This window comes from Cnephaeus nilssonii (genome assembly GCF_951640355.1).
Source record: "Cnephaeus nilssonii genome assembly, chromosome: X".
Taxonomy (NCBI): Eukaryota; Metazoa; Chordata; class Mammalia; order Chiroptera; family Vespertilionidae; genus Cnephaeus; species Cnephaeus nilssonii.
In genome coordinates this window covers 89188356-89215274 of record NC_137071.1, presented here as the reverse complement: position 1 = coordinate 89215274, position 26919 = coordinate 89188356, and the positions used below count along the sequence as shown (strand labels likewise).

The window sequence follows — 26919 nt, the reverse complement described above, 5'->3', positions numbered from 1 at the left end:
AGTGTATATGCATGTGTATTAGTGCACATGTGTCTTGGAGTATGCAGCATTTATACATCATGAACATATATCTGTGTTTTTTAGAATGTTCATATGGCCAAATCTCAATTTATATGTGTATATTATATATATATATATATATATATATATATATATATATATATATATATATCTGCAAATGTGTTAAGAATACACACCTATGTGTGCATTTATAATTTGTAAACTTGAAATAATTTTCAATGGATAGCCTAAAACATGCTGCTTTAAACCCTAGTACTACCCCCAAGTATACTTTAGAAAGGGATATCACTTTCTGACCTCATTGTATAGAGGAGGGTTCCATTGTCTATCAGTCTGAGCAACTTGTTAGGTGTGGTCATGTTATGGGCCACCGATTTCTTCCCATTGTGAAAGAAGGTGTCAGGGGTCCAGATCTTACTAGCCAGAAGATTGTTCAGTGGAAGGACCTTCATCGGTCCATCAAATTTCAGTCTTTCATCATGCCATGTCTGTCGAAAAAATACATCAATGGTGTACTCCTAGGGACAAAAAAGAGAGAACAATGTTTAAGTAGCATTCTAGTAAGGACACACAGTGTCCTTAGCAAATATTAATTACCTTGCAATATTTCCTCTGATGCAGAGATGCAGCAGCCTATTTACACTAAATATGGGTGAGTACAACAAATGATTATGATTGAAAAATAATGCCATGAAGATCAGTAAGTACAGAGAGAATATATCTGACAAGATTTTGCTTAGGAAAGTCACTGCCAACATTGCCCTGCACATCATAAAAGCTAACCACACCGATCTGGGTTGGTCAGTGGTTAGAGCGTCACCCTGCGGACTGAAAGGTCCGGGTTTGATTCCGGTCAAAGGCACATACCCCGCTCCAGCCAGTCCTTCACCACACTACTGTCTGTGTTCATGGGCTATGCAGATATCACCACAAATACAAAACTTTAAATTTTAGAACATATTTCATTTGAGCCTCAAATAAAAATGTTTGATGAATTAATATCTTAATATAGTTAATAAATAAGAAACTCTTACAGATAAGTTAAAAAGGAACACACAAATAGAAAATGGGTAAATGACATTAACAGAAAATTCATGAAATGGATAAAAATGGTTAATAAACATGAACATTTTCAAAATTGTTCTTAATATAAACACAAATTAAAATAATAAATGTTCTATGTTTTGGTAACAGCAGACTAAATCATTTTGATATATCCTCTTATAGCTATTAATTATAAAATTTGAATAAATAAATAGAAAGATAGACTATTTTAAAGCAATTGAAAGTGACTAAAAGCAGGCAAATACTTGAGAAAAGTTTACCATTGGAAGATGGCAATACCAATGGATTAAAAGTACATTTGTGGCTTTTTTTTCTTAAAGGTGTTCCTCCAAACCTCGAATTCACATGGTACAATAACACAGCCTTATTTGATCAAAGTGGCAAATAATCTGAAAATTTAGGGGTGAGAGTCCTGGAAGAAAAAGAGCCACAGTAGGAATGGTAGCCTAAATCTGGGTATACTAATATACTCTGCCCCAAATCCTAGCTAACCACTATACTATACACATATGAGGAAGACCTCATGTTTAAAAAATGCAGACAGAAACAATAGTGGCGTCTTCCACTAAATCACAGATAACAGAACCGTTCTGGGTGATGATTGTAAGTTTGGCAGAAATCTTATTGGCTTAATATCTCAGATGATATAGCTCAAGACTGGCCAAAGAGCTGAAAATTCAGGGGGAGACCCTGGAAGCAGGATAACCACTGAGAGGGTATGTCCCAAAATCTGAGTACAAACTCTGCCCAAATCCTTGGCTAACCACTAAAATACATAAGGCATGGAGGACACCTTTAGGTAGCCAGGCAAAATAAAGAAACAACCAGAAGCTGCTTAAAATCCTTTGGCTTAAAATCCATTAATGGCCTCCAATCATACCTGGAATAAATTCTAATATCCTTCCCTTACCTACAAAAAAAATAATAAACTGGCCCTTACCTTCCTCTCTGAGCTCTTCTTTTTTAAATTTTCTTTTTTATTGTTGGCAGTATTATAGATATCCTCTATTACCTCACTTCTCCCCTCCAGCCAGTCCTTCACCACACTACTATCTATGTCCATGGGCTATGCAGATATGCATACAAGTTCTTTGGTTAATCTCTTCCCATTTCCCAACCCACTTCCCCTCTGACAGCTGTCAGTGTGTTCCATGTATCCATGCTTCTGTTACTATTTTTTTCATCAGTTTATTTTGTTCATTAGATTCCACATATAAGTGAGATCATATGTGGTATTTGTCTTTCTCTGGCTTATTTCACTTATCTATAATAATAAAAGCGTAATATGCTAATTAGACCAGACAGCCAAACGACCTTCCCAACATCCGTCCGGATGACCTTCCAGACGAAGCTGGACTGTGAGGGCTGAGGCAAGCCACTACAGCTGTGAGGGGCAAGCAACTTGCACAAATTTCATGCATTGGGCCTCTAGTTTCACTATAATGGTCTCTAGGTCCATCCATGCTGTTGCAAATGGTAAGAGATTTCTCTATTTTACAGCAGCATGGTATTCCATGGTGTAAATGTATCACAGCTTTTTTATTTACTCATCTACTAATGAGCACTTGGGCTGTTTCCAGATCTTAGCTAATGTAAATAATGTTGTTGTGAACATAGGGGTGCATATATTTTTCTGATTGCTGTTTCAGGATTCTTAAGATATAGTCCCAGAAGTGGGATGGCTGGGTCAAATGGGAGTTCAATTTTTAATTTTTTGAGGAAACTCCATACTGTTTTCTAAAGTAGCTGCACTAGTCTGCATTCCCACCATCAGTGCATGAGGGGTCCCTTTTCTCCACATCTTCGCCAGCACTTGTTTGTTGATTTATAGATGGTAGCCATTCTGGCAGGTGTGAGGTGATACTTCATTGTCATTTTAATTTGCATATCTATGAAGATTAGTGACATTGAGCATGTTTTCATGTACCTGTTGGTTACCTGTATGTCCTCATTGGAGAAGTGTCTATTCAAGTTCTTTGCCCATTTTTTAATTGGATTGTTTGTCTTCCTTTTTTGAGTTGTATGATTTCTTTATATGTTTTGGAAATTAACCCCTTATCAGATGTATCACTGGTGAATATGTTCTCTAATACTGTAGATTCCCTTTTCATTTTGGTGATAGTTTATTTTGTTGTGCAGAAGCTTTTTAGTTTGATGTAGTCCCATTTGCTTATTTTTTCCTTTGTTTCTTTGTCCTAGGAGATATGTCATTGAAAATTCTGCTCCGTGAAATGTATGATATTTTACTTAATTTTCTTTTTTAGTTAAATTTATTGGGGTGACATCTATCCTATCTAATAAAAGAGTAATATGCAAATTGACCATCACTCCAACACACAAAGATCCTGCCCCCATGTGGACACAAGATGGCCAGCAGGGGAGGGCAGTTGGGAGGGACCAGGTCTGCAAGGGAGGCAATTGTAGGCGATCAGGCCAGCAGGGGAGGGTAGATAGGGGTGACCAGGCCAGCAGAGGAGGGCAGTTGGGGGTGATTAAGTCTGCAGGGAAGGGCAGTTGGGGGGGACCTAGGCTTGCAGGGGAGAGCAGTTGGGAAGGACCAGACCTGCAGGGGAGGGCAGTTAGGGGTGACCAGGCTTGCAGGGGAGAGCAGTTAGGGGCAAACAGGTTGGCAGGGGAGCAGCCAGGCATCAATCAGGCTGGAAGGGGTGTGGTTAGGGGGTGATCTGGCTGGCAGGCAGAAGTAGTTAGGGGCAATCAGGAAGGCAGGCAGGCGAGCAGTTGGGAGCAAGCAGTCCTGGATTGTGAGAGGGATGTCCGACTGCCCATTTAGGCCTGATCCACCAGGACAGTCGGACATCCCTCGAGGGGTCCCAGATTGGAGAGGGTGCAGGCTGGGCTGAGGGACACCCGCCATGAACGAATTTCATGCACCAGGCCTCTAGTATATACATAAAAGCCTAAGCAACCAACAGACCAGCTGACTGGCTAACCAGCCAGTAGCTATGACATGCACTGACCACCAGGGGGAAGACACTCTGACTAGTAGCTATGACACACATTGACCACCAGGGGGCAGATGCTCAACACAGGAGCTGCTGAGCTGCGGTGACTTGGCAGCTGTGGTTCTCAGGTGATGCACCAGGAGACAGATAGGAGGGAGCCCGATTCTGGCATGCATCACCCAAGAACTGCCCTCTCACAATCTTGGACACCTCAGAGGATGTCAGAGAGGGAGTTTAGGCCCAATCCCTGCAGGTCAGGCCAAGGGACCCCACTGGTGCACAAATCCGTGCACTGGGCTTCTAGTTGGTTAATAAGATTTTATAAGTTTCAAGTGTTCATTTCTATGATACATGAACTGTATATTGCATTGTGTGCCCCCCCACCAAATGGAATACTACTTACCCATAAGGAAAGATGAAATATTGCCATTTGGGGCAATATGGATGGACCTTGATTATATTATGCTAAGCAAAATAAGTCTGAGTTCAGTTTTAACCATTCTTCCCTCTTCAGATTACCCAATCTGGCTTTTCTTTTCCTCTAGAATACCCAGCATATTCCTGCTTAAGGATTAGGGTGTTATATACTTTATTGTCTAAACTGGAACACTTTTGATAGTGATAGGAGGTTTTATCAACAATTATACCAGGACAACAGGTATAAATCAGGACTGTGCCAGGTAAAATGTTAGAACTAGACTCCTACATAAAACCAAGATCCTGAAGGACTCAACCTCAACAAAAAGGTTAATTACATAAAATGAACTAGACAAAATCAGTCCACAAAATGAAAATTCAGAAAGGAAACTTGTTTATCCAAGCATGAATTCTGAATGAAGAGGGATTTAGAAGAAGTATTTCTACCGAGATTTAGCAACCTTAGGCCTAATTATATATGGGATTGATGTTAAATGTATACTATCTGCCTGATTTGGGGCTTTTAAGCAGAAACATTAACATAAAATTGGTCTACAGATGGGGATACCTCTAGACTGACTTGCAAAAGCAAATACAAAAACATTGTGGAGGGACATAACTACAAATAAATGCTTGCTGAAAATCATCTCACAATCCACAACAACAAATGCCAAAGGAAATGGTCATGAGAAAGAGTCAGCTGATATAACATATAACATATAACTGAACCCTCTCCAATAACTTAATATAACAGAATAATCAAACATATTATAAAGGAACTATAATTAAGATGACACAGACATCAAAGGAGATATTGAGAACATTAGAAAAAATCCAAACATTATGGAGTAAGAGCAAGAAAGAACAGATTTTTAAAAGGTCTATTTTAAGTAGATCTTCTGTAAAAGAAAAATAAACTTGAAAATAGATGTTACATAGAAGGTTAGATATCACTAAAGAGAGATTAGAAAATTGTAAAATACATGTGAAGAAAAATTGTCCAGAACAAATTTCAGACAGATAAACGAAACGGTATGTAACATGAAATATGAAAGGGAAAGGTTCAGTATCTATATATGTAAAAGGCTAATATGCTAAGTGTCCGACCATCCAACCAGTTGCTATGATGCGCACTGACCACCAGAGAGAAGATGCCAACGCAGAAGCTGCTGAGCTACAGTTACTTGGCAGCGGTGGTTCTCAGGTGACGCACACAAAACCAGAGAGGAGGGAGCCCGATTCCTCGCAGGGCCCCGCGATTGCACCTTTGGCCATGGGTTAAGTTGTTGCTGGGACACTGTTGGCCCCAAATCTGGTTTACTGCACAATTGCATTTGCATTCCACACCCTGTATGACAGCAACTTTGCAGAGTGCCCTCTCATACTTCGGGACACCTTAGGGGATGTCGGAGAACTGGTTTTGGCCCCATTCCCAACAGGCCAGGCCAAGGGACCCCACCTGCCGGAGGGATCCTGCTCACTCCTCAGATACTAGGGAGTGACTGGGGGAGGTTGGCTCCAGGGTGTGCCCAGCCCATCTTGCCTAGTCCCACCCCACGAGATACCTTCTAATTAATTTCCTTTCAATGTGCATGAATCTGTGCACCGGGTTACTAGTAATCTAATAAAATTCTAAAGTTAGAGAGAACATGAGGGAGAAACAATACTTAAAGTACTAATGAATGATAGCCTCTCAAAATTATTGAAATATATTCATCCTTAGCTTTAAGAAGCATAATGAGTTCAGAGCTCAATATAATAAAATAGATCCAAACCAATATATAGTGAATTTGAAGAATACCAAAGAGGAGATCTTTAAAAGGCAAAATAGAAAAGGCATATTACTTACAAAGAAATAATAATTTGAATGATAGCAGACTTCTTGAAAACAACAATAAGAGCCAAAATATTTCTATAGCCAACTAGAGTATCTTTTAATATGAGATCAAAATAAAGATAATTTTACACAAAATTTGATTTTCTCATGTCTGGGTCACCCACACCATTCAGGTCTCATTCAAAAGTCTCCATATTAGAGAAGCATTCTTTGACCATCCTATCATAAATAGCAATCCCCCTTCTCATTACCATGCATTATTTTTTCTTCATGCATTATTTTATCAGATAGCACTAACAAAATGTATTTTTATTTGCTTACTATTTCTTTCATTCCACTAACCTGGAAGTTCAATGAGAGCCAAGACTTTGTTCTGTTTGCTGCTACATCCCTAGCACCTAAAACTCTACCTGGCATATAGTATGTGCTCTAAAAATACTTTTGAATAAATAAATTAGTGAATGGATCCTCAGGAAAAGAACTACTAAAAGAAGTTCTTCATGTGATTGAAAATGAAACAACCAGGAAGATGCAAGAAGGAAGAGTGAGCATAAGTGTTGACAAACTTAAGGGTAAACTAAACAAATAATGGTACTTTGTAAAGTATAATCTATACTAATAAAAGATAAACATGTAAATTGACCATCACTTCATACCACCCCACAGCCAATCAGGAGTTAGTATGCAAATTAATCCAACAAAGATGGCAGTGCCCCCCCAGCCACTCCGGGCCTCTGGGCAGCGAACCTCCTCAGGGCTTCCCTTCTGTGCTCCACACCTGTCAACCGTCCTTGCAGTCTCCCTGTGGCCCAGCCCCCGGCCTCAGAGGCAACCCTATGGTGCCTGAGGTCGTAGCTTCTAGTGTCTGGTGTCTCCCTCTACTCCACCCCTGCCCCGCTGCTCTGGTAAACAAAACCCTAGCATTGGAGCAGCCTCACAGGTGTGGATGCGGGAGCTCGCTCAGTGCACAGTTAGCGTGCCCCGGGAGCCCCGGACCAGCCAAGGGGCGATGGCGGCAGCCTTGGTGGCAGCAGCAGGCGGCTCAGCTTTGTTTTGAATAGATGAAAGAGGCCACCTACAGAGTAACCCAAATTATCAGATCTCCCTCCTCCCTATCTTGCCAAATCAAAAGGGGAGAGAAGATGAGCGTGGAGGGAGGGCGGGCGGGCAGGAGGCAGAGGGTGGAGGAGGAAGAGGATGAGGAAAGAGGCCAGTTGCATCCCACATTCACAATGGGAAAGTGAAACGCACTAGCACACCCAACCTCTCCAGTCCTCCCTGCCTGCCTCGCTCCCCCCTACCTCTTCTCCTCCACACCTCCCAGGGAGTGCCAGCACTGCACAGAGGAACTCTTCGAGAAGGAGGGTGAGGAGGAAGCAGCGCCAGAGCGTGAAGAGCTTGCCACTGCAGCCACCACTGCATAGGCTGCCTGAGCGAGCCCGCGGCACGCCGGCAGCCAGGAGAAGGAAGGCCTATTCTTGCACAAATCTTCATGCATCAGGTTTCTAGCAATGGCTATAAAAACAAAGTGGAACAAATAACTAGAGTAAAATAGAAGGAGGATGTAGTAAAATGTGAGTTGATGCATTCTTATATTATTTGGGATGAGACTGGAAATATCAGACTTTAAGTCAAGTATGTATGTTAACATTTAAGGTAACCACTAAAGAATATATTAAAAATAGAATGTAAAGCTTACACTGAGTGGCCAGATTATTATGATCTCTGAACGAATAATAATCTGGCCACTCAGTGTATATCCTATGTAATAAAAAGCTAATATGCAAATTGTCCTCTTGACCAGGAATTCAACCAGCAGACAGGCCGGCCAACTGCCCATGTCCCCTCCCCCTGGCCAGGCTGGCTGGACCACACCCATGCATAAATTCATGCACCGGGCTTCTAATCCTATCTAATGAAAGAATAATATGCAAATTGACCCTAACTCCAACACACAAGATGGCCGCCCCCATGTGGTCAAAGATGGCTGCCCCCATGTGGACATAAGATGGCTGCCACAAGATGGCCGGCAGGGGAAGGCAGTTGGGAGGGACCAGGCCTGCAAGAGAGGACAGTTGGGGCAACTAGGCCTGCAGGGGAGGGCAGTTGGGGGGGCCTAGGCCTGCAGGGAAGGGCAGTTAGGGGTGACCAGGCATGCAGGGGAGGGCAGTTGGGGGGGACCAGGCCTGCAGGTGAGGGAAGTTGAGGGGGACCAGGCCTGCAGGGGAGGGCAGTTCAGGGGGACCAGGCCTGCAGGGAGAGCAGTTAGGGGCAACCAGGCCAGCAGGAGAGGGAAATTGGGGGGGGGGACCAGGCCTGCAGGGGAGGGCAGATGGGGGGGGGTCAGGCCAGCAGGGGAGGACAGTTGGGGGTGACCAAGCTTGTAGGGGAGGACAGTTGGGGGCAACCAGGCCTGCAGGGGAGGGCAGTTGGGGGTCCACAGGCCTGCAGGAGAGGGCAGTTGGGGGTGATCAGGCCTGCAGGGGAGGGCAGTTAGGGGCAACCAGCTTGGCAAGGGAGGGAAGTTAGGGGTGACCAGGCCAGCAGGGGAAGGTAGTTGGGGGTGACCAGGCTGGCAGTGGAGGGCAGTTATGGGCAACCAGGCTGGCAAGGGAGGGCAGTTAGGGGTGACGGGGCCAACAGGGGAGGGCAGTTGGGGGTGACCAGGCCTGCAAGGGAGAAGAGTTAGGGGCAACCAGGCCAGCAGGGGAGGGCAGTTAGGGGCAATTGGGTTGGCAGGGGAGCAGTTAGGTGTCATTCAGGCTGGCAGGGGAGTGGTTAGGGGGTGATCAGGCTGGTAGGCAGAAGCAGTTAGGGGCAATCAGGCAGGCAGGCAGGCGAGCGGTTGGGAACCAGCAGTCCTGGATTGTGAGAGGGATGTCCAACTGCCCATTTAGGCCCGGACCCCACCCGTGCATGAATTCGTGCACCAGGCCTTTAGTATATAAATATATATATACATATCCTATCTAATAAAACAGTAATATGCAAATCATCACTCCGATACACTGACAAACCACGCCCACCAGCCAATCAGAAAGAGAATATGCAAATACACCCAATCAAGATGGCTGCAGCCTCGGAGAGTGGCCAATGTTGGAACTGGGCGATTGGAGCCGAAAATCAGAGGGGAATATCGGAGCCAGCTGGGGTCCCCCACAAGCGATCAGAGCCAGCTGGGGTCCCCTGTAGGGGATCGGAGCCAGCTGGGGGTCCCTGCCCAGGGACCAAGCCTCAGCCAGAGGCTTGCGGCATTGGCTAGGGGCAGAGCCTGGCAATCAGAGCCAGCTGGGGGTCCCTGCCCAGAGCCCAAGCCTTGGCCAGAGGCTTGCGGCCTTAGGCTTGGATGGAGCTGGGCGATAGAGCCAGCTGGGGTCCCTTGCGGGAGATCAGAGCCAGCTGGGGGTCCCTTCCCAGGGCCCGAGCCTCAAACAGAGGCTTTAGGCCTTGGCTTTGGGTGGAGCCCGGTGATTGCATCAGCTGAGGGTCCCTGCGGGCAATCAGAACCAGCTGGGGGTCCCTGCTCAGGACCTGAGCCTCAAACAGAGGCTTGAGGCCTTGGCCAGGGGCGGAGCTGGAGATCACAGGAGATAGGTGTGAACTACAGAGGAAATACCTTTTCTGACCGCTCATTGGCTAAGCTCCCTGTATGCCACTGGTAATATTCTTAGTAACTTGGGTATAAGAATCCAAAAAGGTGATCTAGGGCTTTTCCACCACACTCCTGGGGGGGAAAATGAAGGTCTGCTGCTGGAGGGCTAAGAAATGTCATAACCTGCCCTACACGGTTTGGCTTAGTGGATAATGCCTAGGTTTGCTAACTGAAGAGTCCAGGTTAGATTCTGATCAAGGGCATGTACCTAAATTGCAGGCTCCTCCCTGGCTGGGGCCCAGGTCAGAGCTCATGCAGGAGGCAACCAACCTAAGTATTCTTCTCACTTTGATGTTTCTCTCTGTCTTTCCCTTTCTCTTTCACATTCTCTAAAAGTCAATGGAAACATATACTCACGTGAGGATAAAAAAAAAAAAGAAAGAAATGTCATATCCTATGAAAGACACATCTTGAAAATGCCTAAAGAAAGTTGTCATTTTTTCTTGGTGAAGGGACTGGAGTCCATGTTGATGAAAACACCATGGTGGCTGTGGTGACTGGCAGTGGCTCCAGCAGCGGGGTGATGGGGCTGGTGCCTTTCCCTGATAAGCCTGTTTGTCTCTCACAAAGGGAGGCCAGACTGCAGCTTAGGGCCGCTCCCCAGGAGCGGCCCTAAGCCGTCAGTAGGACATCCCCTGAGGGCTCCCAGTATGTGAGAGGGGGCAGGCTGGGCTGAGGAGACCCCCCCCCCCCAGTGCACGAATTTCGTGCACCGGGCCCCTAGTATATACATATACATATATATTCAGAGACCATAATAATCTGGCCACTCAGTGTATAATACAGTGGAAAAAAATGAATGGGAATAAAGTTTTTTCAATCCTATAGAAGGTAAGAAAAAGGCATAGGAAAAAAATGGGGAAAAGAATACATTAAACAAAATTAATATATTCTGAGGATAAATAAATAATGTAGCCATATGCTATGTATATATACAAGAGACACACCTAAAGACACATAAAAACACAGGTCAAAATAAAATGGTGGAAACATCTGTTTGGAAAAATCCAAATAAAAAAGTTTTATAACTAAGAAATACAGACATAATGGACTGTAGCACAAACATTATTCCTTGGGATACAATATCACTATACTAAAAAATGGAGTATCTCAAGTGGAAAAAAAAATTCTAAGTTTTCCTGTATGGTTAACATGTCCTCAAAATACGTAAGGCAAAAACTGAATTACAAAGAGAAAGTGACACACTTGTAGACTCTCAATAAATGAAAGACCAATCAGACCAACAATATGGATGATTAAGATACATGAACAATGACCTAGCTGGTGTGGTTCAATGGTCGAGTGTTGACCTATGAAGCAGAAAGTCACGGTTTGATTCCCTTCAGAGCACATGCCCAGGTTACGGGCTGGATTCCCAGTGTGGGGCATGCAGGAGGCTGTTGATTGATGATTCTCATCACTGATGTTTTTAACTCAATCTCCCTCTCCCTATCTCTCTGAAATCAATAAAAATATATTAAACATATAAAAACAACAACAAAAAGAAAGATATGTGAACAATGAATTGAGAAGCATAAGCCAAGGAACACACGTAGACTTATCACTAACACTTAACAAAACACACATTTTTTTCCAAAAATGTTAAACCATAACATGAATTTTAATATAAGTGACCCTTGATTTTGGGGACCTTGATTTAATGGACTTCAGATTTAACAGATAAAATTTCCAGTCCATATGTCATATGGGAAAATGTATACCTTGTTAATTTTATTTATTTTTTAAAATATATTTTTATTGATTTCAGAGAGGAAAGGAGAGGGAGAGAGAGAGATAGAAACATCAATGATGATAAAATCATTGATTGGCTGCCTCCTGCATGCCCCCCACTGGGGATTAAGCCAGTAACCTGGGCATGTGCCCTAGACTGGAATCGAACCTGGGACCTTTCAGTCCGCAGCCCGACACTCTATCCACTGAGCCAGACCAACTAGGGCCACCTTGTTAATTTTAAATTGCTTTAAATCAATATTTGATTATAATTAAATTAACAGGTTATTTTTTGTTATTAATTTACTGTCATTTTAAATAAATTTTAGCAAATAGGCCATGTGTTGGAAAAAAACACTAGTACTTTTGCCAACATAAATAAATATTACACATCTACAACTATAGTCTTCATATTTAAATCCAAGACACACCGCTCATAGACAATGAGTGATTAGCATATGATCACATGGCATTGAGTGCAATAATTGATTCTGTTGTCTCGTGGTGTGACTTTCTGCAGCAGTTTTAACACCTGATGTCAATGTTCTGATGTGTGATAAGCAACACTCCAGTCATGTGCATTTGTTTGCTCATGGTGACTGGTGAATGCATACATTTACTAGACTTAGTCAGTATAAATTTAAAATTATAGTAATTCATATATAAAACTTTTCTGTGAAATTAAATTTTACATACATAATTTTAATTACACAAATACATCTACTTAAGTGAAAACAGGTAAGCTAGCTAATTGGTCAATTTTTAACATATGCATTTGGCAAACTTACTTTATTACATAATGGACTTTTGGCTTTAACAGACACACCTTTGCTCAAATTACTCACTTATATCAAGGTTTTACTGTAAAACACAAAAAAGATTCCATATCTTATAAACCACCTTCTTTCAATGAGGCATTAAATTAGAAATTGATAACAGCCCTAGACGGTTTGGCTCAGTGGATAGAGTTAGGCCCTCGGACTGAAGGGTCCTGGATTCAATTCCAGTCAAGGGCACATACTGTGGTTGCAGGCTCCATTCCTGGCCCCGGTCAGGGTGCATGCGGGAGGCAACCAATCGATGGGTCTCTCTTACATAGAACTTTCTCTCTGTCTCTCCCTCTCCCTTCCACTTTCTCTAAAAATAAATGGAAAAATATCGTTGGGTGAGGATTAACAAAAACAAAACAAAAAAGAAATTAATAAAGTTTTATTTTTGAAAATTGAAAAATCCACTAAAGTTTTTGAGAAACAAAGAAAAAATAAATATATTAGAAAATACTTGGAACTGAACAACAGTGAAAATGCTTGTGTATGAAATCTTATAGTAGACTCTTGAATTGGTACTGGGAGAGAAATTGACAGCCATAAAGAAGCCTTAAAGACAGCCTTAAGAAAGTGGAAAACTATAAACTAATCTACTTTAAGAAGCCAGAAGGACCACAGAGTACCCCAAGGAAAATATAATCCAGACAAAAGAAAACATCAGTGAAACAGAAAACAAAAAAGAAATAATACAGAGGATGAACAAAACCAAAACTAGGCTGCTTTAACATTACTAAAAATATAGAAAACTTCTCATAAGTTTAAGAAAAGAAGATAAAACAGGAGAAAACAGTTTGGGGTAGTGGTAGGAATATAGATTAAATACGATTGGCCAAAAAAGATGACAATTTTTGATGTTGGGTGTTGGTACATGAGATTCTATTAAACTATTTTCTCTACTTTGGTGTGTCTCTATGTGATAAAATCACTTCCAGCCTGTGATTATCTCTGGGGAGGGAGAGGAATGGAGTTAGTTTAAGGTACACAGGGAACTTCATGTGTATCTTTAGATTTAAAAAATAAAATATATATAGCAAAATTTTTAAGATTTAAAAAATTTGGATGATGAATACCCGTTCTTAAAAATATTATTCTTGACAAAGTAAAAACTACTGGGGAAAATCACATTGTGATTATTTGCTCCATAAGTATCCTGTGATCTTTGGCCAAAAGCAATCCGATTTTGACCTGACTATTCTCAAAATGCAATAGAAGGAAGGAAGGAAGGAAGGAAGGAAGGAAGGAAGGAAGGAAGGAAGGAAGGAAGGAAGGAAGGAAGGAAGGAAGGAAGGAAGGAAGGAAATCAATTCTTTCCTTGAAAATTGACCCATGTGTACTCTCCAAATTGCCTCCAATTTGACAAACAAATTCTGCTGTTCTGTGAGGCATCTAAATTCCATCTTCCAGATAATAAGCCTAAGTCTGTCTCTTACGGGCTGGACTTTCCTGTACCAGTCAGAGATGATGTGTAAGGACATGTGGCTCTTGGGGAAGAATGTTTGGCTTGGTATTAAAGCTTGAATGTCTTCAACTCCTACACTGTGCAGTGTTTTAAAGCAGCCAACAGAAAGGACCTTGAGGTTGATTCCACATTATCAGGGTCTGAGGCCAAGGTACATGACAACTACATTATAGTAAATGCACTGTCATTGTCCCATATGCAGGCTACCCTCCCCTGTTTGTTTTGGCCTTCCAGACTTCCCTTTGGTCTTTGCCTTCTCTCTATCGTTTTCTATTTTAGAGACTCATAATCCGTATGCCTCTTTTAGTTGCATTTAGCCCTTGAAATGGTCTTATTAGCTTTGTTTATGTGTCCTACCTGTCTATTTTACATAAAGTGGCCAGGAAATTCCTGGTCATGGAATCCTAGGCAAAATCCTATAGACATAGACCCTCTTTCTATATTGCATATAGGAATATGGTATCCTAGGAATAAGAGGAAACTGATAGCCTAGGAGGCATTCAAAATAGACAAAGACCCTCTTCTTTTGTACCCAAGATCACCAGTAAGTGAGGATTTAAAGTGGACATAGCCACTTTTTCCAGTGCTAGAAAGGAAACAGGTGCAATAACTTCAAGCCCACTAACACCAGGAAAGAGGTCTCTATGCTACTTTCTTTTTAATTAACACCATTTTTTCCTATACAGTCTTTGAATACTCTGATAACTTTGCATGATTTTCATAAGCAGTTGACAGAACAAAATGTAAGTTACCTGAATATGTTACCAAGAATTATGATTATAATGTCTTTTATTGGTTCTGACCCCCCCAATCCTCCATTTTATTTTTCTAATCAATTTGGACTATTGGTTCTCTTATTACATCATCTACTTTCTTCATTACCTGGCTGTCAACCACATACCCTAAGAAGTTTCTCTGACAAGTGGGAGCTGGGCACTTATTATCTACCAGGTATCTAAGCAGTTAAAGTATCCCTAGAGAAAAGGGTGAGGTTGATAATATCTAGAATTGGCATTTTAAGTTTCCCAGTTATTCTCTCTGACTCTACTAATATTACTACCCTTTGTCCTCTTTATTTTCTCACATTCAGAGAGATCATTACTGAATACATAACTCAGAACCCTGGGCCCCTGCACCTCTGGCATGTTCAAGGACCAGAGCAGAGCCTGAAGCTTTAGGAGGAGAGCTAGAATACAAACTTTGTCAGAAGCTGGTTTGAACCAGGATACATATACATTGTGAATTTATTACCATACTAACTTCTATTACTTTAATTGTGTGTATGTAGTAAGAACACTTAAGATCTATTCTCATCAACTATCATCTGTCAACGTTCTATTTTCCTTTCCAGTCACTGACCATATGCATAGCATGCCACCTTTAAGCCAGTATCCCAGTTTCTCTGCATTTAAATTAAAATGTTCTTGGGATACCAGGGAAATTTCCCACTTGCCAAGAGCCATTACTCATTGGCAAGGAATAAACAGACACAATTTGAGAGAGAAGTAACAATTAAACTGCATTTTTACGAAACCTTTTTCAGCCTCCTCTCATTGTTACCTCCACCATCTTTTCATACATTGAAAGAAGGGTCTAAACTCTCCTAAAAATAGAAAATCAGAGAAGTTTGCATGGCCTATTTATTCAAATTAGGATTGTATCCCTTATTTTATTTCTCTTCTGGGAGACCATTGACACAAAATTGGTATTGCTACTTAGGAGCTAGGTATGGTGTGACCATCAAGCTCCATTTATTGCAAATGGTTAACACAAGCCTTTCATTTGAGATGCCTATAAAATCCCCATAATAACCAGTTTACAACTTATATCTTATGCTCTGCATTAAGTTTCTTTCTTTCTCTGACTTTCCCCTTAGAAAAATCTACAACTGTTCAGCTTCCATCTCTGCCGAATTCCCTATTGTCACAGCTCCTTATTTTCATGAGTGGAAAAGCCACCAAAACATCAATGAGCAAGCTTAAAGCTTGGAGCTATCAATCATAAATTCATTAGTCTTGCTATTCAACAGCATCCCTTGAAGAAAGTTACTTCCCGTCTTTATCTGCAGGGCTTACTACTAATATTTCATTTAATCTCAGCAAACACGGAGTACCTGTGTCAATTCCTGTGCTAGGTGCTGGAGATACAGAAATGTACCTGACATGTTTTCTCCCTTTGATGAACTTTTAGTCAAATGGAGGAATACAGTTATAATTTTATCCTCAAATTTAATTTTTCCCATCTCATTCATTTTTGTATTTAATAAACAGTTGAGAGTCTACCAAATACCAAACACTGAATTAGGCGTTGGTGGTACTGATATTAACAAAACAGACATGGAGCTTTCTATCAAATACAGGATCTATGTCTTTGGAGGTCAGTGTTTGACCAAGGAGTGAAATGGCTATAAAGGATTATGGGTGGTGCTGGTTCAATGATTAAAATGGCACCATAATTTCCTCACTTTGTGAATAAAAGTCTGTCTCTATTTCCTTAAAAAGTATTCTAGACCAAATGAGTCAAGAACCCAGCCAACTATAATAACTTTTCATCTATTTTTCCATGTTATCTGTGGTCTCGGGGGAGCCTGGGTTCATGCTTCAACTAGCTGCTAAGGCCTGATGCTTCACCAAAAGTCATCCCTGACCCTGGATCAATTGCCCAGTCTACCAAGTAGCACATGAATAAGTTTTCAATGAAGAAGTTTTTAAAACACCAGAAATGTGTTTCCCAGCCAGAGTGATGATAGCTATTCTGTCTTGTGATAGGATGGAAGTGCAGCTAAAAAATAACCTTAAGTTTATTTGACCAAAGTCTTCCCTCCCTATTAGGAAAGAGCCATTTTTCTACTTAATCTTGAGGAAGAAAAACAAACAAGCAAGTGGAACATGAAACTTCAAAAGAGATAGAAAGTCTGGATTATTTGAAATGACTTCAGGGTTGGCCTGCTTGGGTTGGGAAGGAGCAAAGATAAGAGCTGGTTTGGGCAGGGACTGTTTGTGTGTTTGTAGTATCCCTAGATTTAGGAATCTATTTGTACATGTGTGTCTATGGAGTGCCTAGGGTAACATGTGGGTTGTTTGTATTCTGTGTGTATTTTTTTACATGCATATACATTTTTCTGAATGTATTTGTGGATGTTGGTACTTGAATGAGTGTGTGTGTGTGTGTGTGTGTGTGTGTGTGTTCAGTTGCTTTCTTATGAAAATCCTAATTATTAACTAATACCCACCAATAGAAAGAGAGAGCTGCATATCCTTAGTTAATCTGGTTATCCTCAATGGCCTATGAGCTCTCTCTGAATATAGGGATTCCCAGAACCCCTTAATGCAGATTTGGACTTTTAAGGAGTACTTGTTGAATTACCAACTAGCAACAGTTTTCATGCACACCTAGATCTGAATCTATGGGACTTAATAGTCAACAAGTTGAAAAGAGGTAAGATAGACATAAAGGCATTCCTGCTGACCCTATGAAAGACCCATTTCCTATGCCCCCCATGTCAAACATGCCCCTCACTGAGCTCTCCCTGTGTGTCAAGCACTCTATTAAAAGCCAGAGAAACCATAAAGACTTGGTACTTGCCCTTAAGGAGTTTACAGGGAGTCTACTATATCCATGCACACCCTTCTCTTTATTCCACACCTGCAATACAAAGTTTAGGCCTCTACTATCTCCCTGCCTTCCCTCACAACCACTCATGACTCCCTCTCCTGAAAACTAACCTGCTTCTCCAACTGACTCCTAGAACTGTGTGACTGAAGGGATAGTCCTGTGAAGTCAACATGCCTAAATCAATTCTGATCCTCCAGTATTTTGCCTCTTATAGTCCATCCTGTACAGAGTGCCAGATCAATCATTCTAAAACAAAGCATATTTTTACTGCCCTACTCAATGGTTCTATATTACCTACAGGGAAAACTCTATTATGTCCCTATATACTGTTTATATTTACCCAACAGGTCTAAAGAAGCCCTGTCCCTTGCTAAGTAGTAGTCTCACTGAAGATAGAGATACAGAGAAAAATAAGTAATAAAAATGGACATTTCATATTTTTAAATATATTTCTTTTGATTAAAAAATTGTTATTTTCAACACAAAGTCACTCATTCAACAAAAATTTACTGAGCATCTAATAACTGCTAGGCATACTGAGCAGATAATAGCTTTTCTGTTTCCTGATATAATAATTATTCAATCAATATCTGATACTTAGTTGGTATTAATCAGGTGGTCCATTAGGATGGGGTCTCCTGTCTCAACTCTCCTCTGCATTCTTTGCTTTGGCAGAAATGAAGAACAATAGGAAAAGGGAAAGTCCTTGCAAATGATTTAGGAGTCATCCCCTTTCTAGCTCTACTGTGCTCTGCCCTGTTCCTTAAATATGCTCCAAAGCTCTCTAACTGCTCACATCAGTAGAAGGATCAGTTTCCAGAAGTAGCTTAGACTCTTACTCCAAACACTCTGCATCACCCTGGCCAAGCCAAGTCCCTGGGCCTGTTTGCAAGGAACAGACTTCTTTGATAATACCACTGGTGAGAGTCCCCACCACAATGCTCTCTTCACATGACTTATCAGTACTAATCCTGTGTGGTGATGGCAAAATGTGAAGGGAGAGGTCAGGGAAAGTTTAATTGTGGATAGGAAGCCAAGTTTATTTTGAAAGATGTGTTGTGGAAAGAAGGAAAGGATACTCCTGTTGAGGATATATGCTTTTTTATGTAAATATGTGGGGAGAGCATGGCAAGAGATGGATTCAGCTAAATGTAGGATGGTGAGGGTGGGGAATTCATCTGAGATAAGACTTCTCCATAGGACATAGCTACAAGGCCCTGCTGTAGGGAAAAAACACATTTTATTTTATCTGTTGTATCATTTTTCACTCTTACTTTACCAGGAACTACACTTACCATGTCAGTATCTGACACAGGGCCAAAACTGGTCACGTAGATATCAGTCTTCACTTCAGTCACTGCATCTGGGCCAAAGAAAATAGAAAAGCAGAGTGTCATGAAAACCTGTGGCCTTAGCTCTGAGAGAGACCAGTGCAATACTCTGAATGATAACCAGCTTGCTACATCTGAGAAAGGATATTTGGCACAGTCAGAGGGGAACCCCTTTAAAAAACCTCTTACTTATACTATTTCTTCATGGAAACATGCTAGGTACAGATACAAAGTCCATTCCGTTAGGTGTCATTGAGAATGACAGCAGAATCCCAAAGCTTAGTGAGAGTCCTTAGAGATCTCTGGAATCACCTGTGGTGGACATTCACACTGGGAATATCCTTACCTGTGGTAGGTTACAAATATTCCAATATCCAACTCTCTTCTACTTCCAGGAACATAAGATGAATGCACTCCCACTCCCTGCCTGCTTAAAGTAGAGAGGGGTCATGGGACTCGTTTTGCTTATGTGAGGAAGTAATATGTGTCCCTCCCTGGGTGGAACAATTATGGTCCCATACAAGCCCCTCCCTGCCATGGTCATCATGGGAACATATGTTGATGTGGAGCTACCATAAGATTGATATAGCCTGGAATGATGAGCCAACACATGGAGGACAACTGCCCTGAAGAGTTGCCAATGGACACAATAGTGTGGTGAAGGTTTGGGGAGTGGGTAGGTGTGGTGAGGAGTGAGTCATGGGGCGGAGGAAGGGACATCTGTAATACTTTCAAAAATAAAGGTAAATTAGCAAAAGAGTCTAGATCTACAATAGACTTTGCGTGAGTGAGAAACTTTTGTTGGGTTAAGTGACAAATATTGGAGATGACTGACATTACCTCATACACTCTCTTTGCATTTATTTTTCTTTCTTATAACTGTCTGCTTTCTAGTCTGCCTTCCTAGCTAATCCAAGAATCCCTGAAGGGCAGTTTCCCTGTTTTGTTATCTCTGTATCCTCAATAAATAGAAAAGGAACCTATTACTCAGATAGTGATGACTGAATAATTTGGTATGAATGGATGAATTCATCACATATTTGCCAAGTTGAAAAATGATACCCAAAAAGTAAAGTTATTACACTATTAAGTTTCTCTTTTCTTGCTTGTGTCAGCCCTGTCTACCCCTTTGCAGCCCAGACTAACACATCCACTCCAGCATACCTCAAACAGAGCATAGGGCTGCTTAGTCCAGCCTAACAAAGCCCATTCCAACCTACCAAACACTCCATCATTACAGTAAATTCAAACAAGTCCCATTCCAGCCCAGCACAGATGACCCCAGTAGAGCACACCAGTAACACAGCTAATGCAAACAAAGTCCACACAAGACTCAATGTATGTGTATAATGAGACTGGCTAATGCAGTCTATGGCACTATTTCTTTTCCCTCATGGAAAAGGGAACACACCTACTGCATGTGTAGCATATTCACTCTATTCATCCAGTCCTGGGTTCTGGCCCACATGTACTTTAGATCTGCTTGACTTCCCACTTTCCAGAACCATCCCTTAGGCTTAATACACTGTTCTCCTACTCACATACTGAGTATGCTCAAGACCATTGCATGTATCCACAAACATTTCATTTTCAGAAGAGATTATGAGTATCATTTAATAATAATAAACACTATAATCAATTTACTAAAACACACAATTTACTCCCAAGCTTAATCAGTAAAATCCAAGTCTCTGAAACAAGAGGTGTGCTTTAAATAGGCTCTCATCTAGGGCACAGGCATCCTTTGAAGCCATTTCTGTGCTTGAAGTAGAGACAACACTTCAGAACCCAGAACATGCACCCTAAAGACCTATCCCTTCAGATACAATGCCAGGTTCATTGGCTGGAGAAGCACTGCTCTTTCTCCTAGTACAGAAAACAAAATTCATTAATTAATGGGAAATTCAAATATAATTCAAACAATTATATTTGAATCTAGTATGCCAGGCAGGACATAGGTAGACACAGAAGAACTTTCTAAACCAATATAATTGCAAAATTGCAAGATAGTTATGCAGCCTAAAAACAGGGGACCCAGACTACAGAAAAAAGAAGAAGAAGAAGAAGAAGAAGAAGAAGAAGAAGAAGAAGAAGAAGAAGAAGAAGAAGAGGAGGAGGAGGAGGAGGAGGAGGAGGAGGAGGAGGAGGAGGAGGAGGAGGAGGAGGAGGAGGAGGAAGAGGAGGAGGAGGAGGAAGAGGAGGAGGAGGAGGAAGAGGAGGAGGAGGAGGAGGAGGAGGAAGGGAAAGGGGAAGGGGAAGGGGAAGGGGAAGGGGAAGGGGAAGGGGAAGGGGAAGGAGAAGGAGAAGAAGAGAGAGAGAGAGAGAGAGAGAGAGAATGGTGGCAAAGTCAAGTGGCAGAAGACTGCTGTAGTTTCAATGGGAGAGTAGAGTCACTGGTGGTAGAAAGGGAAGTAGCTAAAATAAAAGAGTCTTGGGCTGGAATGGGAAGGCTTGCGTTCTAGATCTTTGAAACCTAGCTCGCTAAATGCCTTACCAAGACTGTTTCCTTTTGGCTGCTCTCTTGTACAACGAGGGTTTGGGACCAGTCAAATTCTGAATTTTCACTCAGAACAGAGGAACTCTACTAGGAACTCTCTGACTGTAGCACCAAGCAAAAAGTATCTAACTAAAGGTACCAGATGGTAACAAAAGGCATGCTTTTTTTGCTGCCTATGGAAGTTGGGAGGTTTTGTACAAATCTGATGCTCCTCCTCTCTCAATTGTTTGTGTTCATTTAAAAGGCACCCATCGATTGCTAAGAAATAAACAGTGTGGGGAAAGTCTGATTTCCCAAATTAGGGCTTAGCCAAGCTGCAGAACTTTCACTGGCTTTACTGCAGGAAAAGTTGGGAAGTTTGGTATTGTACACTGGACACCTAATTCTTTCTTCTCCATTTCTATCCCAATTGGTAAGAATATGGCAAATAAAGATATTAGGAGAAGTTGTGTAAAATGAAAGGAAGAGAGAAAAAGTAAGTGGAAAGAAAGGAATAGGAAAGAGGTCATTAGAAGAGGATTGAAGGAAAATGGAAAGAAAGTATGAAGAGGAAGAAGTAAAACAATAGGACAGTGGAAAAGAAAGAGACTGGTAAGAGGAAATAAAACTAACTATACAGAAAGTTACAGGGCAAGAGATAGCCAGTACTAAGAGTGAGAGAGAGAAAGAGAAAGCAAGAGAGAAGATGCTAAGAGAAAAAGAGAGGTAATGCTCTTTTCATCAAAGTAGCCAGAAATCTCTCATGTAGAGGGATGTGGAGCCAGGGATTGTCCTGGCAGCTCAAGTGAGGGAGGGTTGTGAATTTATGTTATCATCCTTAGATCTCTGGCCCTCTACTCAATGGCCAGGCAAACACAGGGATACTTGACAGTGCTCCAGTGTTCCACACAGGGACCACCAAGACCCAATGGCTAAATCCCATTTACAGACTAGAAAATCCAGCTGCCTTGAATCAGGATATAGCAATACTCAGGGAAGTGTCCTGCAGAAGTATGGCACAGTGGTTAAAAGCATGACTAACTGGGTTTGAGTTCAGGTTCTGCCATTTACTCTTCATGTGCCTTTTGTCTCTGTATCTGTTTTTTCATGTGAAAAATTGGAATAATGATAGCACTTACCTCAGAATTGTTCAGAGAATTTAAAGAGATGATATTAAAAAGTGGACATCTGTAATACATTCAACAATAAAGAAAAATAATAAAGAGATGGCCAACATTTAGGCCAGCAGTTAGAACAGATCCAGTGTTTAGTATACATTAACTGTTGCTTCTGTTTAATACTATTCCAGAGGTGATACAATAAAGCCAGGTGGACAGAACTTACCCAGAAGTTTAAGATCTTGGGTCCCAGATATAGAAGACAATATCTACCCACCACTACAGCTCCTCTGTGTGAGGGAATTATTAGAAATTTATCATTTCATTTGAATAAATGAAAAGATGAGTGAATTAGACTAAACCTGATAATGGCTCTAACTTAAACTATAGCTCCTGCTTACAGTCTTCTTAGGAGAGACAAATGTGAAACATAAATTAATGAGTGGATAAGAGGAATTTCCACTGCTTTTTAAACAAGTGTTTTCAGATGCTCTTTGGCTTTTTCTTAATTTGCTTTGGGAACCCAATTTCCTTCCAATGTTACCCTCTGAAACCAAAGGTAAATAGAATTATCTTTTCTTTTGTAAATTTACTGTGGCATCGAGTCTCCCATCAATGGGAAACTCATCAACCAGTCTCTATGCCATTTCTGCTTGTTTTTTATATAAAAGAATAAAGATAAGCCAATAAGTGATCGCTATGTTTATATTAAATATATTGCTCATATCAAATAGATCCCCCAAGAAACTGTGAATTTTCTCTTTTGAGCAGAAACCAGAGTAGTTGCCCCAATTATAGTGTTCCACCCCATCATATACATAAACACTGCCCTTTGGACCCACACAACAGGTCTGCTTCTTGTTCTTTTTAGGTTTAAAAACCTTCAGAAATCAAAAGAAAGTGATCACAGTACCCCTTAGTCTGTTCTTCTTGTTCCTTTTCAGACTAAATATCCTTATTTCCATTGACTGTGTCTCCCCTCTTTTGATATGGTTTTATGGACCCTGACCATCCCCCATTCACTTTTCTCTAGCTCAGGTCTAAAATTTTACTGTCATTCCTGAAATATGTTTTGTAGAAAAAGTTTGTTACAATTCCACTAGAGACAAGGTCCTAAAACCAATTATATGAACAAAAGCTAACTATACCCCTTTAAATCATTTTAAGCACAGATGTACTCTTCAGTTATTCCCAAAGACAGTTTTCTTAAGAATAGTGAGGCTTTGAGGATTGGGATGTTAGCTAAACAAAAAATAAATAAAACTTTGAAATTTTTGTTTTCTTACTTTTCATATCACTGGAAATTTTGGAGAATAAGTGTTTATTGTTGTGCACACTTTTCATCTTGAAGAGAGACTAAGCTGCTGGAAATGAAGTCCCATGTGACTAGCAGGCTGGGTCAACTAGCTACATGGATTTAGGGAATGGGCTACAGTGACCTTGACAGGCCCTCAAGGATTGGAGAGCTGGATTGCTTGGTTCTCATGCTAATTACCTTTCCATTTGTCTTTGACAATCATTGGGGGGTAAGTAATCAGTGACCCATCTCCCAAAAGCATTAATTACAGGCTAAGTCTCTGGAGGAATCAGAAACAGGTGGCCTAAGGAAGCAGAAATTATAAGAGTCTGTGTCAGAGATCCTGAGCTATAATTTAACCTTTTGCACTTGGATGTCAAGTGTGACTCGACACGGTTAGCATCGGTAGCAGCTCTTTTTATACTCTTTGAATGTATCAATAATTTGAAATATAAAAAAATCCAAATAAATAAGTTTGTATGAAAAGAAACTCCAGTTTTTTATTCTACTGCCGTGCTTTGTAAAATCTGGGGTATTTAAAAAATTAAATCCCGAGTAGAATAAAGGGATCGAGAAAAAAGCAAGCGAGTGCAAAGGGTTAAACTTTGCAGTTGACTCACACATCGTTTTGCAGACTGTTTTGACAGAACTCACAACTTTCATATTTGGTCTGTTAGAAATCTAGCACTGCATTTATGCTGCTCCATCTAGTGTCTGGTACCTAAAATGTACAGCAAATCTTCAATAGCTAGCTATACACAATGCATATTTATAACACACCAGTAAAAAATACCACAATATTTAAAAGAGACAACAATTACTACCTACCTAATCGCTGTGGGTTCTCTTTCATTCCACTATTGCTAGAATCTTCACCCTCCCACAGGGAGTATAGAACAAAATTAACTGCCTATTTCCCAAAATTCTCAGGAATTTCAGTCTTAAAGAGACCCTAAAATATGCCTTTCAGTCCCAAGCCAGATACAGTTGTTGGCATTAGAGCACTCAGATCACTCAACTCCTTTCACCAATTCCACAAAAACACTGATTTCTGTTCCATCACCCTCTACATTTCATCTTCCTTTAAATCTAGTATTTAATACTTAAATTGTAAAGCACCAAAACATATCTCAAGTTTTAATTCAAATGGTTGCATTTGTCTTTCACTCATTCTGGATATTTCTCTCCTGCAACCGTTCCCCTGCACCTATTATTTGTTACCTAACCCAATACTTACCCAGAATATAATGCAAAAAACACTGAATCTCATTTCAGATCTTGGTACAAACCCGCGCAGTGCTACCGACAAACTCTATTATCTTGAATGGCACTTTTATCTCTCTGAGCCTCAGTTTCCTTATCTAGAACATGAAGGGTTTCAGCACAGAAATATCTAAAGATCATTTAAAACTACTATATAAATCTTTGGTTTTCTGGTTTCTAAACCCAGAATAGATCAGAAACACTAAATTATAAACAAAGAGCAAAGAGATAGGTACCGTAGGGGGGGGGGGGAGGGAAGAAATAAGCACTAAAACAGTAAAGAAGGAGATAGAAAAAATAATAATATCCAGGTTTTGCTCCATGGGAATAAAATATTCAAATGGTATTTGTAGGAAGCGGTTATAGGGTTAAGCCTCGGACTGACCTGCTGGCAAAGTCACAAACAAGTTCCAAGCTTGGAAGGGCACAGTCCTCTAAGCATAATTAAGCTTGATCCTGTAACTGATCCCTAGATCTTTCCTGGGTAGCTAGTGGGCTATGGGAAGGGCAGCAAGTGCTGCCAAAACAAGTGAAACTTACAAGAACATTGCCAATTGCCTTGTTTGTCCCTGATTATAAATAAAGCCTCAGCTTTGCAGTCTGGATCTGTTCTGTGGCCTCAGCCAGGCACAGAAAGATCCACCCAGGCTCCCAGCTTCATGAATCTATTTCTGTGTCTTGTTTTCTTTATTTCTATTATTTCTCAATCCCTGGCCGCCTCCATTTAGAACCAGTTCATTCATCTCTCTTTCCATGTGGGACACAGAAAAGGGAGATCCCCGCCATGTTTGGCCCCCGCTGCATCAGGCCCCCGCAGTATTTTTCAGTTTTCTCTAAAAAGGATGCTGTGCTCAATGCTCCCAGGGGTGTTACTATATGTCTACAGAAGCACCTTCCTAGAATATCTTTTCCCTTAGACTTTCTAGTGACTTCTCTTTCTTGTGATAGGGACCAATGGCAATATCTGGATTTGTAGTTCCAGCCGAAAAGGGTAAATATGTTGAACTATCCATCCACATGGAAAGAAATGTCAGTATCAGCTGTAGAAGAAATGAAAACATTAGAGAGCAGCCTCTACAGAGATTCATAGCTCTTTCCTGCAAATAGAGTCCATTCCTGAGAGCTAAGAGGGTTTCCATGGGACAACATTATAACAAAATTAGAGAAGGAAGTTGATGCAGTGCCCAAACAATGACCAAGAAAACACAATGTCTACAGGAAAAGCTGAAAGCCAGGGGAGAAGTAACAGAATCTTTAAAACAGCTGAAATATCCCAAAATGTTACAAGGATGCTCTGGTATTTTCCCAGGGCCTACTGAATTTTAGCTTAAACATAAAATTAATAAATGGCAAAACCATTGGTATAGGAATATGGAGTACTGGTCCTACTTCAAGTTAATTATACCTTAGTTTCCTTATCTATAAAAATGGTAGTTATAAATCAGACAGAAAAAGCTAAGCACTATATGATCTCACGTATATGTGGAATATAAAACTGAAACATATGAACACAAACAGCAGTGTGGTGGTTGCCAGAGGGAAGAGGGTGGGGGAAGAAAGGGGTCCCAATATGAGGTGACAGGAGAAGATTTGACTTTGGGTGGTGGGCACATGGTGCAATATACAGATCTTATAACAGTAATCTACACATGTAACCTATATGTTCATGTAGACTAATGCCACCCCAATAAAATTTAATTTAAAAATGGTAGCTGCTTTTGTTATTATTCAAATATTAAAAAATACTATGCTTTCCAAGGCCAAAATATATTAGAAGATGCTACCAGAGTCATATACATTACCATCCTTAAGAAGTGTTTGGGACTTCCAGATAAGATGGCACAAGT

At 40.9% G+C, this 26919-nt stretch overlaps 1 protein-coding gene across 2 annotated transcripts in view; it reads right to left on the bottom strand.

Moving 5' to 3' along the window:
* Positions 1–26919, bottom strand: part of GABRA3 (gamma-aminobutyric acid type A receptor subunit alpha3) — a gene marked incomplete at both ends in the record, with an annotated part of 224130 nt that overhangs the window by 100979 nt on the left and 96232 nt on the right. For both annotated transcript variants that reach the window (XM_079765018.1, XM_079765017.1), the window contains 2 exons: positions 319–539; positions 18883–18950. In XM_079765018.1, coding sequence (XP_079621144.1) covers positions 319–539; positions 18883–18950 — 289 coding nt within the window. The remainder of the gene's footprint in view (positions 1–318; positions 540–18882; positions 18951–26919) is intronic.